The 16,199-nt window shown below is 39.3% G+C and overlaps 1 protein-coding gene and 1 non-coding gene across 13 annotated transcripts in view; one reads left to right on the plus strand and one right to left on the minus strand.

Annotated features, from left to right (window-relative positions):
- Positions 1-16,199, plus strand: part of Nf1 (neurofibromin 1) — a 256,805-nt gene that overhangs the window by 24,603 nt on the left and 216,003 nt on the right. For all 12 annotated transcript variants that reach the window (XM_028866918.2, XM_028866927.2, XM_028866928.2 and 9 more), the window contains one exon: positions 15,051-15,194. In XM_028866918.2, the coding sequence (XP_028722751.1) occupies positions 15,051-15,194 (144 nt within the window). The remainder of the gene's footprint in view (positions 1-15,050; positions 15,195-16,199) is intronic.
- Positions 10,249-10,353, minus strand: LOC114691617. Its single transcript, XR_003734229.1, has one exon. It is a non-coding gene; the product is annotated as a U6 spliceosomal RNA (small nuclear RNA).

Consider the following 16,199-nt stretch of genomic DNA (forward strand, 5'->3'; position numbering starts at 1 on the left):
TCATGGTCCTCTTCATTCTGCCTACCCAGGTGCTAGGATTAGAGGTGTGAGCCATCATGTTCACGTCTCTTCGGCCTCTCAAAGACATAATCATTCCATGACCTAATTACTACTCCATGCTGTAAAACTATTGCATTGAGGGCTAAGTTTCAACAGATGAATAGGGGTGATGTAAAGCAAACATTCAGACCATAGTATTTTTTCCTCGTTGCCCTTTAAAATTCATGTTTTTCTCCTATGTAGGTAGAGTACATTTGCTCTTTTCTAGTAGTAGCACCAGGAGTCTGAACTTGTTCTCAAGTCTCTCCAGTGTCATTTCCATATCATCTCAGTGAGACATGGGTGAGATTCAAGATCCTGTATCGGTGTCATCTCAGTGAGGCATAGGTGAGATTCAAGATCCTGTATCGGTGTCATCTCAGTGAGGCATAGGTGAGATTCAAGATCCTGTATCGGTGTCATCTCAGTGAGACAGACATAGGTGAGATTCAAGATATTGTTCATCTGGAGGCAAATTGTCCAGCTGGGAATTCGTGAAATGTAGTTATCTGCTTCTAAGACACAAGGATGGGACAGGCAGAGGCTAGATCTATTCCTAAAAGATGAGAAATAGGAAGTCTAAAACCCAACAACACAAACAGTGTATCTTAAGGCTCAAGAATAACTAGTTTTACTTCACATCTTGTATTTCACATACCTTGAGGTGGAGTTTGGGCTTTCAAAGCTCTTGTCAGTCTTGATGTTAATGGCTTGCTGGATGGGTGCAATCTGTGTGGCATGGGTTGGGATGCTGGCCTGTGACTCTTGTAGGCTATAATTCTAAGTTTAGCTACCCAAACCCTTCTTTTGACATGATTTTTCCAAGTTTTGGCATTTTGAGCCTATGACAGGAGAAGTAGCACCTAGCTATAATTCCCTGAGATGCTTTTGTGGTCATTCTGTTATTTTGAGTGTTTCACACCTGGCTTAACACCAATCTGTTAAAAGCATGTTGTCACATAACTCTTGGGTTGCTTTCCCAGACATACATTTTCATTTTTTACAACATGGCCAAAATGAGTAATATCCAATATATTTGCTTCCCTTTTGATTATAAATTTCATCTCTAAGTAATTTCTCTCTTTGAATTTAATGTATGCAGTCAAGAGAAACCATACTGCTCTTGCTGCTTTTGTTTAGATATTTCATCAACCAAACAACTAATTTTATCACTCATAAGTTCTAGTTCTACTTTCTGTAAAACACCAGGACATGAACACAGTTCAGACTGGGTCTTTGCTTCCTTTTAATTTTATTTTTTCAGTATTGGAGGTGAAACCCAGGGCCTTGAGCATGGTAGGCAGTTCTCTACTATTGTGCTGTATCTAGCTGTCTTTGCCTTTTGGTAACAAGGGTCTGTGTCCTTCCCGTTGGCGGTGACATAGTCCTCATTTCCGAGACCTCATCAGAATGACCTTTACTGTTCATAATTCTATCAACATTTCATCCCAAAGCATTTCTGTAATCTCTGAAAAGACAGAGCCATTCTGTACAGTTCTCTTCTGTGCCTTCACTTCAGAGTCATCCTGAAAGCTCTGGTCACAGTGACAAGGCCTTTTCTACATGCACGTCTAGATTCTTCTAGCTTGTGCCCATTGCCCTGTTGCAAAGCTGCTTCTGTAGTTCATAACAACAACTCTACTCTTTGGTCCTACGTTCTTTGTGCTGCTCTAACAAAGTATGGAGATTGAGGAAACAATAAAAGTCGCAGGTGTGAAGGCCTGTCTGTGCTTTCTTGGTGCATTTTCACCATGTATAATAGTTCTCAAAAAATTCTGTTACATCTTTTCATGATATACCAGTGGTTTATATTGTTTTTGTTACTTTCTTGTGATGTTTTTTTGAGATGGGCTCTCCATATTTTACCCAGAGGACACCAAGCATACACATGTAGGTAAAATACCCATATACATAAAATAAAAATAAATAAATCTTGGGGGACTGGAGAGTGGTTAAGAATACTGGCTGTTCTTCTTGAGGACCCAGGTTCAAATCCCAGAACCCTCATGGAGACTTATAACTCTTCTTCACTGTTTGCATATGGTGCACAAACAAGAAACTCACACTTAAAATAATTTTTTTTTTAAATTTTTGGTTTTTTGAGACAGGGTTTCTCTTTGTACCCTTGGCTGTCCTCGAACTGTAGATAGGCTGGCCTTGAACTCACAGAGATCTGTCTGCTTCTGCCTCCTGAGTGCAAGGATTAAAGGCATACACCACCACCACCCCGCTTAAATAAATCTTTTAAAAAAAGATTATGTGAAATGTGTTTGTACAGTTTATAGCTAAACAATAGTACTGTGGACTCGTATTTTGATTAGGGAAGAACATTACTGGTATCTTAAACTCTTTGACCTAATCACATTTTTTTTTAAACTCACTATCCTGAACTGTGTTTAGAAAATTTCTTTGCTTTATAGTATCTCTCTAAACAACGTATTGGTTTGTTTCCTTGTCTTTGACTTTTTTTTTTTTTATATAATTGAGTAATACTATAGGTATTCTTATGTCTTTCATAGTTCATAGGTGTTTTGAGTGTCATCTGTGTTCTTGTGTGCAGTTCATTTCATTACTGCTACACAGTATTTCATATTTCACCATTTATGCTTTTAGTATGAGAAACATTTAGTATGCACAGTCTCTCCTTCCCTCTTTTCTGGTGGTGCTGGGGATCAAAGACTGGGGACTTGCTTGTTCCTCCTAGGCAAGTATTCCACTTCCGGGCTACACTGGAGTTGGCAGTGTGTTTTGCTGTTACTAACAATGTTGCTTTTGACCACTCTTGCACATCTCTCCTGAGCTTTTAGGAGTTGAGAATATATGTCTAGTAGGAAACCTGCTCAGTTTTGGGATATATGGGTGTGTTCAGTTTTACCAGAAAATGCCAAATTGTTCTTAAAAGTCACTGGTTTTTCTCCTTGTACTGCAGTGCATGCTACCTCCAGCATGTCTTTCTGGTGCTCAGCATCCTTGGCAGTACTTGGAGTTGTGTATTTAGCATTTGTATATACCTGCTTCGTAATATATTACTTTTTCCCAGCCGATAGGAAAAGATTACTTTAGTCATAGTCCATACATTTAGATGTTGGCATCTCATTTTTTTCAATTCTTAAATGTATTTTATTATTTCATGTGTATGAGTGTGTTGCTTGCATGTATGTATGTGTACAATGTGTAACATGGCGGTCAAAAGAGGGCATTAGATCTTTTGGGACTGGAATTATAGACAGTTGTGAGCCATCATGTAGATGCTGGGAACTGAACCCTGGTCCTCTGCAAGAGCAACAAGTGCTATAATTGCTGAGCCAATCCTCTTGATTCCCAATTTTTCTTTTAAAAAGAAATTTATTTATAAGTGTGTGTGTGTGTGTATGTGTGTTTACATAGGTGTCTGCAGAGGCCAGAAGTGGAAGACAGATCCCTTGAGGCTGTATTTAGGGCAGTGTGTTAGCTGCCTGAGATGAATCTGGGAACTGAACTCAGGTCCTCTTACCCACTGAAACGTCTCTCTAGCCTGGCTTTTTATTATTTTTTAATTCTAGGTATTTTCATTTTTTATTATGATTTCTTCTTTTATCCAGGGTGTTTTATTGTCTTGGAGATACTTTTCTAGTTATCTTTTGGTTGGTTATTTATTTATTTATTTATTTATTTATTTATTTATTTATTTATGATTTTTTTCAAGATAGGGGTTTCTCTGTGTAGCCTTGGCTGTTCTGGAAAACTTTCTGTAGACCAGACTGGCCTCAAACTCAAGAGATTTGCCTGTCTCTGCCTCCTCAGTGCTAGGATTAAAGGTGTGTGCCACCACCACTATGTAGCTTTATTTATTAATTTATACTTTAATATACAAGATCAAGCTGGCCAAAATGCCAGCACAGATAGGTGAGGAACTCCCCTCACCTCTAACCATGGAACTATTATTAGCAGTGGATAGTTACTGTAGGAAGGGGAAAAAAATCATTCTTTGGAGATTTGGCCATTGGTGGTTGCCTATGCTCCAGTAGCCTCATAGCCATCCACATATGTTCTGCATTAAATAGACTTAGTGGGTTAAAAAAAAAAAGTCACGAAGTTGTGGAGGTCCTAGGGTGTTGGAGGGGAGAAATGGGGGCTGGACATGATCATGCTTCATTATATACACATATGAAATTCTCAATAAAAATTAAATTAAAACATTTACATTTTAATTGTATTTTCAGCGAATGTGGTTTGTATGTTGCTAGTACTTTCAAATTTGAACTTTTTTTTTTTAAAGATTTATTTATTATGTATACAGTGTTCTGCCTGCATACCAGAAGAGGGCGCCAGTTCTCATTGCAGATGGTTGTGAGCCACCATGTGGTTGCTGGGTATTGAACTCAGGACCTCTGGAAGAACAGCCAGTGCTCTTAACCACTGAGCCATCTCTTCAGCCCCAAATTTGAACTTTTTATAACTGAGCATTTTATTAGTTACTATTGCTGTTGCAAAATTTTCCAAAATATAGTGCATATTAGAAAAGTACTCTATCCCTGAGCTATAGTCCTGATCCTTTTTAGTTTTTCAGTTTTATTTAAAAAAAAGTTGTTTTTTTTTTTTTTTTTTTTTTTCGAGACAGAGTTTCTCTGTGTAGCTTTGGTGCCTATCCTGGATCTCGCTCTGTAGCCCAGGCTGGCCTCGAACTCACAGAGATCTGCCTGGTTCTGCCTCTCAAGTACTGGGATTAAAGGCGTGTGCCACCACTGCCTGGCTACATTTTACTTTTTAATTTTGAAATAGATTCTAAGTTTCTTGGACTTGCTTTGAATTCACTCTAGCATAGGCTGGTGTTTAAGTCATTGCTCTCCTGTTTCAGCCTCCTTCGTAGCTGGGATTACAAGTCTGTACCATGTTTAGTTTAAAAAACAACAGGCATTTAATATCTCAAAGTTCTGCCCTTCCAAAATCCATGAGTGGCTTAATGAAGTGTTTTTGTTTTTATTTTTTGAGACAGGGTTTCTCTGTGTAAACACTCTGCTGTCCTGTAACTCGCTCTGTAGGCCAGGGTGGCCTCGAACTCACAGGGATCTGCCTGTCTCTGTCTCCCTAGTGCTGGAATCCAAGGTGTGCGCCACCACTGCCTGACAATGAAGTGGGTTTTTTGCTTATAGTTTTTTTTTTTTTTTTTTTTTTTTTTTGGTTTTTCGAGACAGGGTTTCCCTGTGTAGCTCTGTGACTTTCCTGGCACTCACTTGGTAGCCCAGGCTGGCCTTGAACTCAAGGAGATCCGCTTGGCTCTGCCTCCCCCCCCCCCCCTCCAGTGCTGGGATTAAAAGCGTGCGCCGCCACCACCGCCTGGCTTGCTCATAGTTTTTTTTTTTTTTTTTTTTTTTTTTTTTATAAGATTGCAGACAAGTTGCAGTCATCTGGAGACTTGACTTGTACTATAGCATTCACTTTCAAGTGAAATCATTTCCATAGCTATAGGCAGGTGGCTTCAATTTTTTTGCTAGCTGCATGCAAAAGGGCTCAGTTCCTTTTGATAGGCCTGCTTGTCACATGACAATTGGCATTCTGGAAGGCGAATGTTTTGAGAGAATCAGAAGCCACAGTTTTTTTTAGACCCTTGGAAGTTGATGTACCCTAACTTTTATCTTTTTTTTTTTTTTTTTCCCCCGAGACAGGGTTTCTCTGTGTAGCTTTGCGCCTTTCCTGGATCTCACTCTGTAGCCCAGGCTGGCCTCGAACTCACAGAGATCCACCTGCCTCTGCCTCCCAAGTGCTGGGATTAAAGGTGTGCGCCACCACCGCCTGGCAGCTTCTGCTATCTTATATTGCCCATGCAGAACAATTTTCATATAAGGTGCAAGAATTATCCATGATGATAGACATTAGAAGGTAGGAATAATTATGGGCCATCTTGGAGTCTAGAAAGTCATTTTATAAAGATTTATATGTTCTTGAAAATTAATGTATAATGTCTAGTTCTTGAGTATGATTTTTATGTGTTGTTTTGGTCAAGTTTAATAATTAAGCAGTGTAGCATTTCTAAATTATGATTTCTTTGTTCACTACATTGTGTAACTGAAAGAGATATATGTTAGGCAGTCTTGCACTGGATTTGGTTTTTTCTTTTATTGTGTGTTCATGTGTGTGTGGTATGTGCACACATGCCTGTGCCTATGTACATCCACAGAGGCCAGAGGAGGATGTTGAATGTCCTGCTCTGTCTGCCTAATTCCTTTGACACCGGGTTTCTCACTGAACTTAGAGCTAGGCTGATGGCCAGCAAGCCTCAGCGATCCTTCTGTCTTTACCCTGACAGCAGTGAGGTTAGAGGTACATGCACAGTAGAGTAAGGTCCGGCTTTTACCTGGGTCAGGACAGAACGCAGGCCCCATGCTTGTGCAGCAGGCATTCCCACTTTCTGAGCCGCTCTGTCCAGATACTGGACGTGTCAGTTTTGTGGTGTGTGTGCTGTTAGACGCACGGAAGGTAGAATGCCATGCTGTGAAGTCATCCTGTGTTTCGTTACTTTCTCGCCTCCTCCTCTCCTACCTCCACGTGCTGGACAAGCCACCTACCACTGAGCTACATGCATTCCACTTCTTGTTCAGTTTTCCTCAGTATTTGGTGGGTCTTTTTCCATTCACTGACCATGGATCTTTCTGTGTTTGTGTTTGAAGTTTTTCGTATAAATAGTACTTGTGAAACTAGTTTGACTTTTTCCTTCCAACTGGAGTGTTTATTTTATTTACACTAACCAGGATTACTGGTATATTGAACTTAGTTCTGCTACTTATTATGTCTTTTTTCACCCCCTTCCTTGAATATGACTTTTCTTTTAGGCTCATTTTTTCTTCTGCTTGAAGCATGTTCTTTAGAACTATTTTAAGTAACAGTCTATTGCAGTGATTGCTCTTTTTCTTTTCTTAAAAATATCTTAATTTCCTCCTTATTCCTGAGTCATAATTCCACCATTATGTAGAAATCTAGGCAGTTATTTTTCTCTTCAGTGTGTTAAAGGTACTATTTCCTTTTTTACTGTTGTTATTGTTGAGAATTCAGTTGTCGTTAGAATTGCCATAGGTGGTTTTTCTCTGGCTGTTTTTGAGTCGTCTCTTTTTCACCTTCTGTGTTACATTGATCTGTGTGAGTGTGTGTGCGTGCACACAGGTGTATAGGTCAGATGACACCACGTGGGTTCTGGGGATCAAATGCAGCTCACTGGGCTTGAGCGGCATGGACATGACTAAGTCATTTTGTTGGCCCATCTTTGTTCATTAGCCCATGCTTTGTTCTTTGTTGCTGTGTAGTTTCATAAAATGTTTTAGAGGGATGCATGCGTGCGTGCGCACATGCGTGCGTGTGCATGTGTGTGTGAGTGATTTTAAAATTCCTTGCTTTGGAGATTAAAAGCATATGCTACCATGCCCAGCTTATTCTCTTTATTTTTGAAATACCATCTTTTAATTTTTTTTTTTTTTTTGGAGCTGAGGATCAAACCCAGGGCCTTGAGCTAAATCCCCAACCCCTTTTAAACTTTTAAAACTGTCTTATTTTTGAGACGAGGTCTTACTATATAAGTCAAGGCTGTCCTTAAATACTGTGTCTCCTTGCCTCTTTGTTCTGAATGTCTGGCATTACAGGTTCTCATCATCATGCCCTTCATGAATATCTTCTAGATATTAATAAGTAACAATCTGAGATATTTCCTTAATTTCCTTAATCAATACAGTATTGATTTGTGTTTGCTTGAATGCTCTGTTTTATATTAACAGATTTTGCTTTTGTTTGATGGTTCAAGGCTGTGTGTGTTTTATTTATTTTTTTTGAGACAGGGTTTCACTATGTAGCCCTGGCTGGCCTAGAATTCAGAGATATGCTGGTTTCTGCCTCTGAATTCTGGGATTAAAGGTATGTTACCATACCCAGCTATCTTATCTTATCTATGTATCTATGTATCTATCTTTTTTAAGATTTATTATTTTTTGTTATGTGTATATGAGGATTTGTCTGTGGGTATGTGCACCTGAGTGTGGGTACCCGTGGAGGCCAGAGGTACTGGATCCTTCTGAGAGTGTAGTTACTGGCTGTAGGCGTGGGTGCTGGGAAACAAACCACTAAGTGCTGTACACCATTGAACCATCTCACTAGCCTTCTAACTTTACTTTTAATTTTTGTGGTGCTGGGGACTGAATGCAGGAACTGGCACATGATAGGCAAGCCTTTCACCATTAGGTACATCCTCCTCCCCATTCTCACTTGAGTATCTTCACAGATCTTAAATGTTCTTACCCTTGCCCTCTTACCAAAGGTGATTATGTTGGGTGTTGAATGCATTGTTTAAACTTGATTATTGTCATAGTTATTCTTCTATTGCTGTGATAAAGCACAGTGACCAAAGCAGTTTATAAAAGAAACTATTTAGTTTGGCTTATAATTTCAGAGAATTAGAGTCCATGATGTCAGAGTGAAGGAACAGCTAAGAGATCACATCTTGATCCATAACCCTGGGACAGAGAGAGAGAGAGAGAGAGAGAGAGAGAGAGTGCTGGGAATCTCTGGAGTCTTTTGAAACTTGAAAGCCCACCCCCAATGACACACCTCCTCCAGCAAGGCCATGTCTCATCCTTTCTAAACAGTTTTACCAACTGGGAACCAAGTATTCAGATTTATGAACCTTTGAGGATAATTTCATTCAAACTGCCACAATGGTTGTTATGATTTTGCAGTATATTGAAATCATGTTATAAAAGTTAAATACATAAAATTTTATTTGCTAATTACCCCTTAGTAAAGTGGGAAAACAAATGTAAAAGTCTACTCTTTAGTGAGGGTTCATTGGGAGCTTTTGTATATGTGCCTGTAGGTCAGGTTGGTAGGGAGCAGGTTGGTCGGGCAACTTTGTAGTTGTTGATCCTTCAAATGTAAGTCTTTCTGTCAAGATCCCACTTTGTCTCAGAGAATATACCTTATTGGTTGCCTGGGAAGTAATGGTTGATTAAAGGATTAAGCCAAGAGGCTGGTAGTTTATATTATGGAAATTTTCACATATTAAGGAAGTAATAGGATTATAGTGGAAAGGTTATTTTATAGTTCAGGTTTTAAAATATAGGCAAAGGAAATGATTGTTCAATCTTTCCCTCCTGAATTCACTGAGCTGTCTGTACTTTAGTCTGCAGACTAGCAGGGACCGCCTGTTGCTCTTGGACACAGTTTGAGGCACACTGCCCTGGGTAATAAAAAGATAGATGTTAAAGGCAGGAGGAAAGTCAGTGTAATGTAAATGGTTTATTCTTTTACTCAGCAAACATTAATTAATTGCCTTAAAAGAAAACCCTCCTAATCAAAGGATAAAATAGCTCCTGAGAAAGTTACCTTTCTTGCTCCTATGGAACTTAGAATGCATGAGTGATATGCATTAAACAGTTTATCATCTAGCTAATTGTATTTGTTAGAAGAATCATGTAGACATACTGGGGGGTAGCTTAGTTGATAGTATTTGCTTCTGTGCACAAAGCTGTACGTTTAATCAGTGGTATCTATAAAATTGGGCATAGTGGTACATGCCAGTAACTCTGGCAATTAGGAGGTGGAGGCTAGAGGATCAGAAGTTCAAGGTCATCCTTGGCTGAAGTAGTGAGTTTGAGTCTGGGATACAAGAGACACTAGAAAAAAAAAATTTTTTTTTTTTGAGCAAAATAAATTTTAAAAAGGTAAGGTCATTGTATTTGAGAGCTTTTAAATTTTTATTCTGTGGGTTTCTTTTCAATGAGCACTTACTATTTGTGGGGAAAAGTGAATTAAACTAAAAATATATTATGCTATATTATAAATATCTTTGGATATAATAGAATATTTATATATCTTTGGATAGTAGAATATAAAGGGTTTAGACTACATGAAGAAAAATAATTCCCTTTGAATTATGATCTCTATTTACAACAAATTATGATCTACTTAAGATAAAAGATCTTAACAAGTAGGGGTTTATTTAAAAGAAAGCCTAATATTAAGCAAAGCACTGTGAACAATGGGTAATTTGTTTCTAGTTTCACTCAGAAATTCTTCAAAAGGTCACAGGCTAAAATGTTTGCTTTTGTGTACATTCTAATGAGTTTCTAAAAGGCCTTTCAGACTATAATGGGGAGTAGGGATGACATTACATTTCACTTAGTGTACATACAGGGAAAAAACAAAGAAAATAAGCCTATGAGGAGGAAAAGCACCCGACATGTTGTCTTTATATATCAGGAAACAAACACATTAAGAAAGTGTATTGCGCAGGGACCATGCTAATCTTCTCTGTATCGTTCCACAGAGTTAAGAGCATTGGCTGTTCTTCCAAAGGTCCTGAGTTCAGTTCCCAGCAACCACATGGTGGCTCACAAACATCTGTAATGAGATCTGGTGCCCTCGTCTGGCCTGCAGGCATGCATGCAAGCATAATGCTGTATACATAATAAATAAATAAATCTTTAAAAAAAAAAAAAAAGAAAGAAAGAAAGTGTATTGCACCGGGCGGTGGTGGCACATGCCTTTAATCCCAGCATTCGGGAGGCAGAGCCAGATGGATCTCTGTGAGTTCGAGGCCAGCCTGGGCTACCAAGTGAGTCCCAGGAAAGGCGCAAAACTACACAGAGAAACCCTGTCTCGAAAACAAAAAAACAAAACAAAACAAAAACAAAAACAAAAAAAGAGGCAGAGACAGGCGGATCTCAGTGAGTTCAAGGCCAGCCTGGTCTACAAAGAGAGTTCCAGGACAGCCAAGACTGTTACACAGAGAAACCCTGTCTGGAAAAACAAAAACAAAAACAAACAAAAAGAAAGTATATTGGACTGGAAAATAGGCTGAGTGGTTGAGAGCACTCATTGCTGTTCCAGAGGACCTAGTTTGGTTCCCAGCATCCACATAGCAGCTCATGGCCATCTTTAAACTCCAGGCCCAGGGGTTCTGACTTCCTTTTCTGGCCTCCAAGGACATTGCAAGACATATACATTATTATTAATTATTAATCCATTACAAAATTAAAGTATACCCCCGGAATATTGTAGCTGGTTATATTAAGCATATTCCCCCAGAGGATTCTGTGTCTTTGGTTACATATTACATACATAATAGTGCTTTATGTAGTGCTTAATAAACTTAAAAATTGTGAAGTTTTCTTTTCATTTTAATGTCATTTTAAATATACAATTGACAATCAAACAAAATTAGTATTCCTATAACAAAGTTAAATGAAAAAGGTAAGCCAATTGTAAATTGCTAAGCCAGGAATAAATGGTACAGGATATGGCCAAGCTAATAGTATGTGAATCACTAAAGTTGGGCAGAATGGGAAACAACCTAAAATTTAATACTGAGCTCATGAAACAGAGATTACATAATCATGTAGATATTATAAAGACATCTGTAGGCAAAGGTATTAGCATGGAGCCAAACTAATTTTTGTCAAGAAATGAATTCTAGCTTTACACTCCCCTGAATGCTTAAGCTTTAGTTTATTCATTTTCTTGCTATTCTGAATTTACAGCTACCCAAATTTTATACAGTCCTTGATCCCTCCCCTCCCCTCCCCTCCCTCCCCTCCCCTCCCATTTTTTTTTTTTTTTTTTTAAAAGACAGGGTTTTTCTGTGTAGCCCTGACTGTCCTGAAACTTGCTTTGTAGACCAGGCTGGCTTCTGCTTTTCCCAAGTGCTGGGATTAACCATGTCCAGCAAGAAAGCCTTGATTCTTCAAGAACCTATTTATACTCAATTCACAAATGAAGAACCTATTTATACCTATTTACCCAACCACTATTGAAGCTCCAAAAGCCACTTCCCAAATGTTGTTTCTAGACTCTCTAGACATCTACCACCCTGGCTGGAGCCTGTTTCTTACCAACCTAAACTACAGTCATAATGTTTTCACAGAAAATGCTGGCTCCTCTGTTTCCTCCTCTCCCTCTATATACTCATTCAGTACAGAACCCATCAGGTACAGCAGAGCATGTAGGCGTCTTTGTACATGTTTGGGGAAGTCTGATCAGGGTGAAAAAGGCATTCCTGTGGAGGAAACCAGTATAAGGCAGAAAAAGAACGCCTATATGTAGCAGGCTCAGCAGAGTCAGACAATGACTGGGACAAGGAGAGACTACTCTGCAGAGGGAGATGAGGAATGGGGCATTGGTTCAACCAGGGAGGAAGGGAGTGTAGGTCACAGGATAACAACTCCCCTCCCCCAGATAAGGATGGAGTTTATAAGAAAGATATTCCTAAATGGGTGTCGGCACCTGAGTGAGCCCAGAACGGGAGTTTGAACGGGTTAAGGAGGATGTGCACATGGGAAAGCAATATAGGACAGGACATCCAAGCCTGAGCATTGGAGGAGAAGAAAAAAGTCTAGGGGCCTAGAAGATGACCGAGTAGCAAAGGTGCTTGCCACCAAAGTCGATGACCTGAGTTGTAGTCCTACAACCCACAGGTGAAGTTAATTTCATAAAACAGGGAAATAAGATGATTTCACTCTTTCAGAGTTCTCTTGGCTGCCTTCTTTTTTCTTACTTACCTTTATCTAATCCCATTTCATTTACCTATTTTCCCCTATGGTCAATCTGGAGTTTCCTTTCAGCATTTTCTTCTTACTGTAGGCTGCTTCTTAGAATAACTGATCCTTCAGTTGGATGGTTTAGAACTTTATTGCCTAGTGGAATTTGATAGCTGCATCATATATAGCTACTTAAAGTTAAATAAAACCAAACATTTGATTCCTCATATGTAGTAGCTATGTTACAGATGTTTACAATAGCCACATAGAGCTGGCTAGTAGCCTAGGTGCTGGTCATTGCTGATACAGAGTATCATTGCAGTAAATTCTTTTAGTGGTGATTTAGAATGTGCCACAGTTGTTGGGCAGTGGTGGCCCACGCCTTTAATCTCAGCACTCGGGAGGCAGAGGCGGGCAGATCTCTGTGAGTTCGAGGCCAGCCTGATCTCCAAAGTGAGTTCCAGGAAAGGCGCAAAGCTACACAGAGAAACCCTGTCTCGAAAAACCAAAAAAAAAAAAAAAAAATAATGTACCACAGTCTTCAGACTTGTCCATAAGCCTGCTGTACCTGTCTATATGTAGCAGTATACATCTCCATTTTGTTTCTAAATTGGCCTGCTGTGCTTTGATTGAGAATGTACGGCCATTGGAGAAATCTGGTTGTTCCATTCATCAGGCTTCCTGCTTCCTCTTGTGTATATACTTACACCACCCTAGTGTTGTATTAAGTGGGTCTTACTTGTATATGCACACACTTATTTGTTCTCTCATTTATCTGTGGATCTGTGCAAGCTTCAGCTTTACTCTTCTGGATTCTCTGCTGATTGTGTGGAGGGGCTGAGGAGATTCACAAGATACATTGTTGCCATTTTCATCTTCTAACATTCTCTTTTCTGAGCCTTCAGGTTTTTCCTCCGCAATCTTTATGTAACCCGGTAGCTTCCATACACTACCTCATCACCTCTGTACTTGGTGTCTCTTTGCTGTCAAATTAACCATGTCTTACTGACCTAGCAAAAGCGTAGGCCTGCTACTTGTTCTTCTCATCTTTACTCGGGCCTCTCTCTCTCTTTTCCTTCTTTCCTCCTTCCTTCCTTCCTTCCTTCCTTCCTTCCTTCCTTCCTTCCTTCCTTCCTTCCTTCCTTCCTCCTCCCTCCCTCCCTCCCTCCCTCCCTCCCTCCCTCCCTCTCTCTCTCTCTCTCTCTCTCTCTCTCTCTCTCTTTCTTTTTTTTCTTTTTGGTTTTCGAGACAGAGTTTCTCTGTGTAGTTTTGGAGCCTGTCCTGGATATCACTCTATAGACCAAGCTGTACCTGAGCTCACAGAGATCCACTTGGCTCTGCCTCCCGAGTGCTGGTAAAGGCGTGCACCACTGCTGCCTGGCCAGCTTGGGTCACTTTCAAGTGGAGATAGTCTCAGGTGTGGTTTTTCACAGAGGAGCCTCCTTGGTTCTCTTTCAGCATTGGCAGGATCTAATATGAGCAGTGAACTGAGGTCTGATACTTATGTACAGATTACACTTATGAGTTGTAGAGATGCATTCCTATGCAGTATAATTGAGCTCATCCACAGGTCAGTGTAAATGTGAGCCCTTCAAAGAGTATATATTCCTAGGAGATGAATTTCTTGGTTGCTTTGCTATTGCCTCAGTAGCATGATTGGTTATCTTTTATTTATTTATTTATTTTACTTTTTTGGGGGGAGTTTTTTAAAATCTTTTATTTATTTTTTATTTTATGTGCATTAGTGTTTTGCCTACATGTATGTCAGTGTGAGGGTGTTGGATCCCCTGGAACTGGAGTTACAGATGGTTATAAGATGCCATGTGGGTGCTGGGACTTGAACCCAGATCTTCTGGAAGAGCAGCTAGTGCTCTGAACTTCCAGGCCATCTTTACAGCCCCTGGTTGCTTATTTTAATTGGAGTCAGTTTTAACTCTGTTCCTGGTTTTACAGTTCATTATATCTGAACAATTGGCTGCTGTTCTCCATTGACTAGAAGTTTTCCATTGATTAGAGGTTTACAGCCTAGATTTCCTTGGTCTGTAGAGTTTTTGTTTTGTTTTGTTTTTTTCCTTTTTTGGCTTTTCGAGACAGGGTTTCTCTGTGTAGCCCTGGTTGTCCTGGAACTCAGTCTGTAGACCAGGCTGGCCTTCAACTCAGAGATCCACCTGCCTCTGTCTACTTAGTGCTGGGATTAAAGGTATGCTCCACCATCTCCAGCTGGTCTGTACTTCTTTACATGCTTGAGTTCAGTGAGCACAGTAAAGGATTATGTGTATTTGTTGCAGACTTTCTTTTAGATAATTTGTAGCTGTTTATTTCCAGAAAGAAAACAGAAAGTTGATAGATGATTTAGGATATTCTCTAAATTCTCTCTTGTATTGTAAATTAGAAGTTGAGATAGAAATATTGGTAGTCATGGTTGATAAAGATTTCAAACCTAAATTGTGATTTTTACTTGAAAAGAATATGTTAAGTAATTTTGAAGAGTAAAGTCTTAATATTTTTCCCTTTTAGCTTCCAATAAAAACAGGACAGCAAAACACACATACCAAAGTCAGCACTGAGCATAACAAGGAATGTCTGATCAACATTTCCAAATACAAGTTTTCTTTGGTCATAAGTGGCCTCACTACCATCTTAAAGAATGTTAACAATATGGTGAGTATTTGAGTTACTGGATTTTTGCTTTTTGGATAATTTGCTATATTTTGGTTCTGATTTGGAAGTTTAGAGCAGTATGTTTTAAAGTATGGGAATATTTTCTTAGGATTTAAGATGTGAGTCATTTCATTTTATGATGAGCACAAGTGTAACTTTGAAATTTTGACTTTTAATCTTCCCCTTTGAAGCTTCTCTTATTACTCTATTTCATTTTCAGGAATTAGACTTTTATATGACTTTTGTATTGTATGTAGACTGACCATCATATGGATTCCTTCCCCCCACTCCTCTTTTCTTCTTCCCTAATCTATACCTCCAGCTGTGTGGTATAGAATCTGTTTTATTTGCTTTTCATTAGCTGCTTCCTTGAATGACTGTCCATGTCCAAATTATGTGGTGTATAAACTGTGATCTTCACTCCTAAATTGTGGGATTAAGTTTTATGACCACATTAATGAGTTTCCTTTCCTCTTGCCATAACCTGTAACAGATTGGATAGTAGTTAGAGAACAGGTGTTAGAACATCTGTCCTCAGTTTCTCAGATGTTAACTGATTTCATCAGTGATTCATTCCACTGTTGAAAGTTCACAGTCCTCCTTCCTTCCCACCCCCACCCCATAACTGGAACACACTCCCCTGCTCTACTGCTGCTTCTAGCATTAGCATCTCTTACCTCTCTCAGGGACCTCCCTTCCTCTAACAATTTCTGATAATCTACTTCATACTCATCCAAACAACAGATGTGGGGTTTTAAACTCCAGTTCTCTGCACTTGTAATCTTAGTTTGTGTTGTTTGTGCTGGGCTGTGAAACAACCTCTGGTTGTGATTTTGAGGATTAGCCTCATTGTCTTATAGTCACATCATCCTTGGAGAATTTTCTCTTAAGAAAGTTGGTTAGTATCAGAGTTACAGAACTGATGAATCAGAGGTATGAGCAGTCCAATAGATTTTTTTTTTGTTTTTAAAATAAATTTTCCAGCCGGGTGTCAGTTACACACAT

This window comes from Peromyscus leucopus, chromosome 8b, assembly GCF_004664715.2.
Source record: "Peromyscus leucopus breed LL Stock chromosome 8b, UCI_PerLeu_2.1, whole genome shotgun sequence".
Classification (NCBI taxonomy): domain Eukaryota; kingdom Metazoa; phylum Chordata; class Mammalia; order Rodentia; family Cricetidae; genus Peromyscus; species Peromyscus leucopus.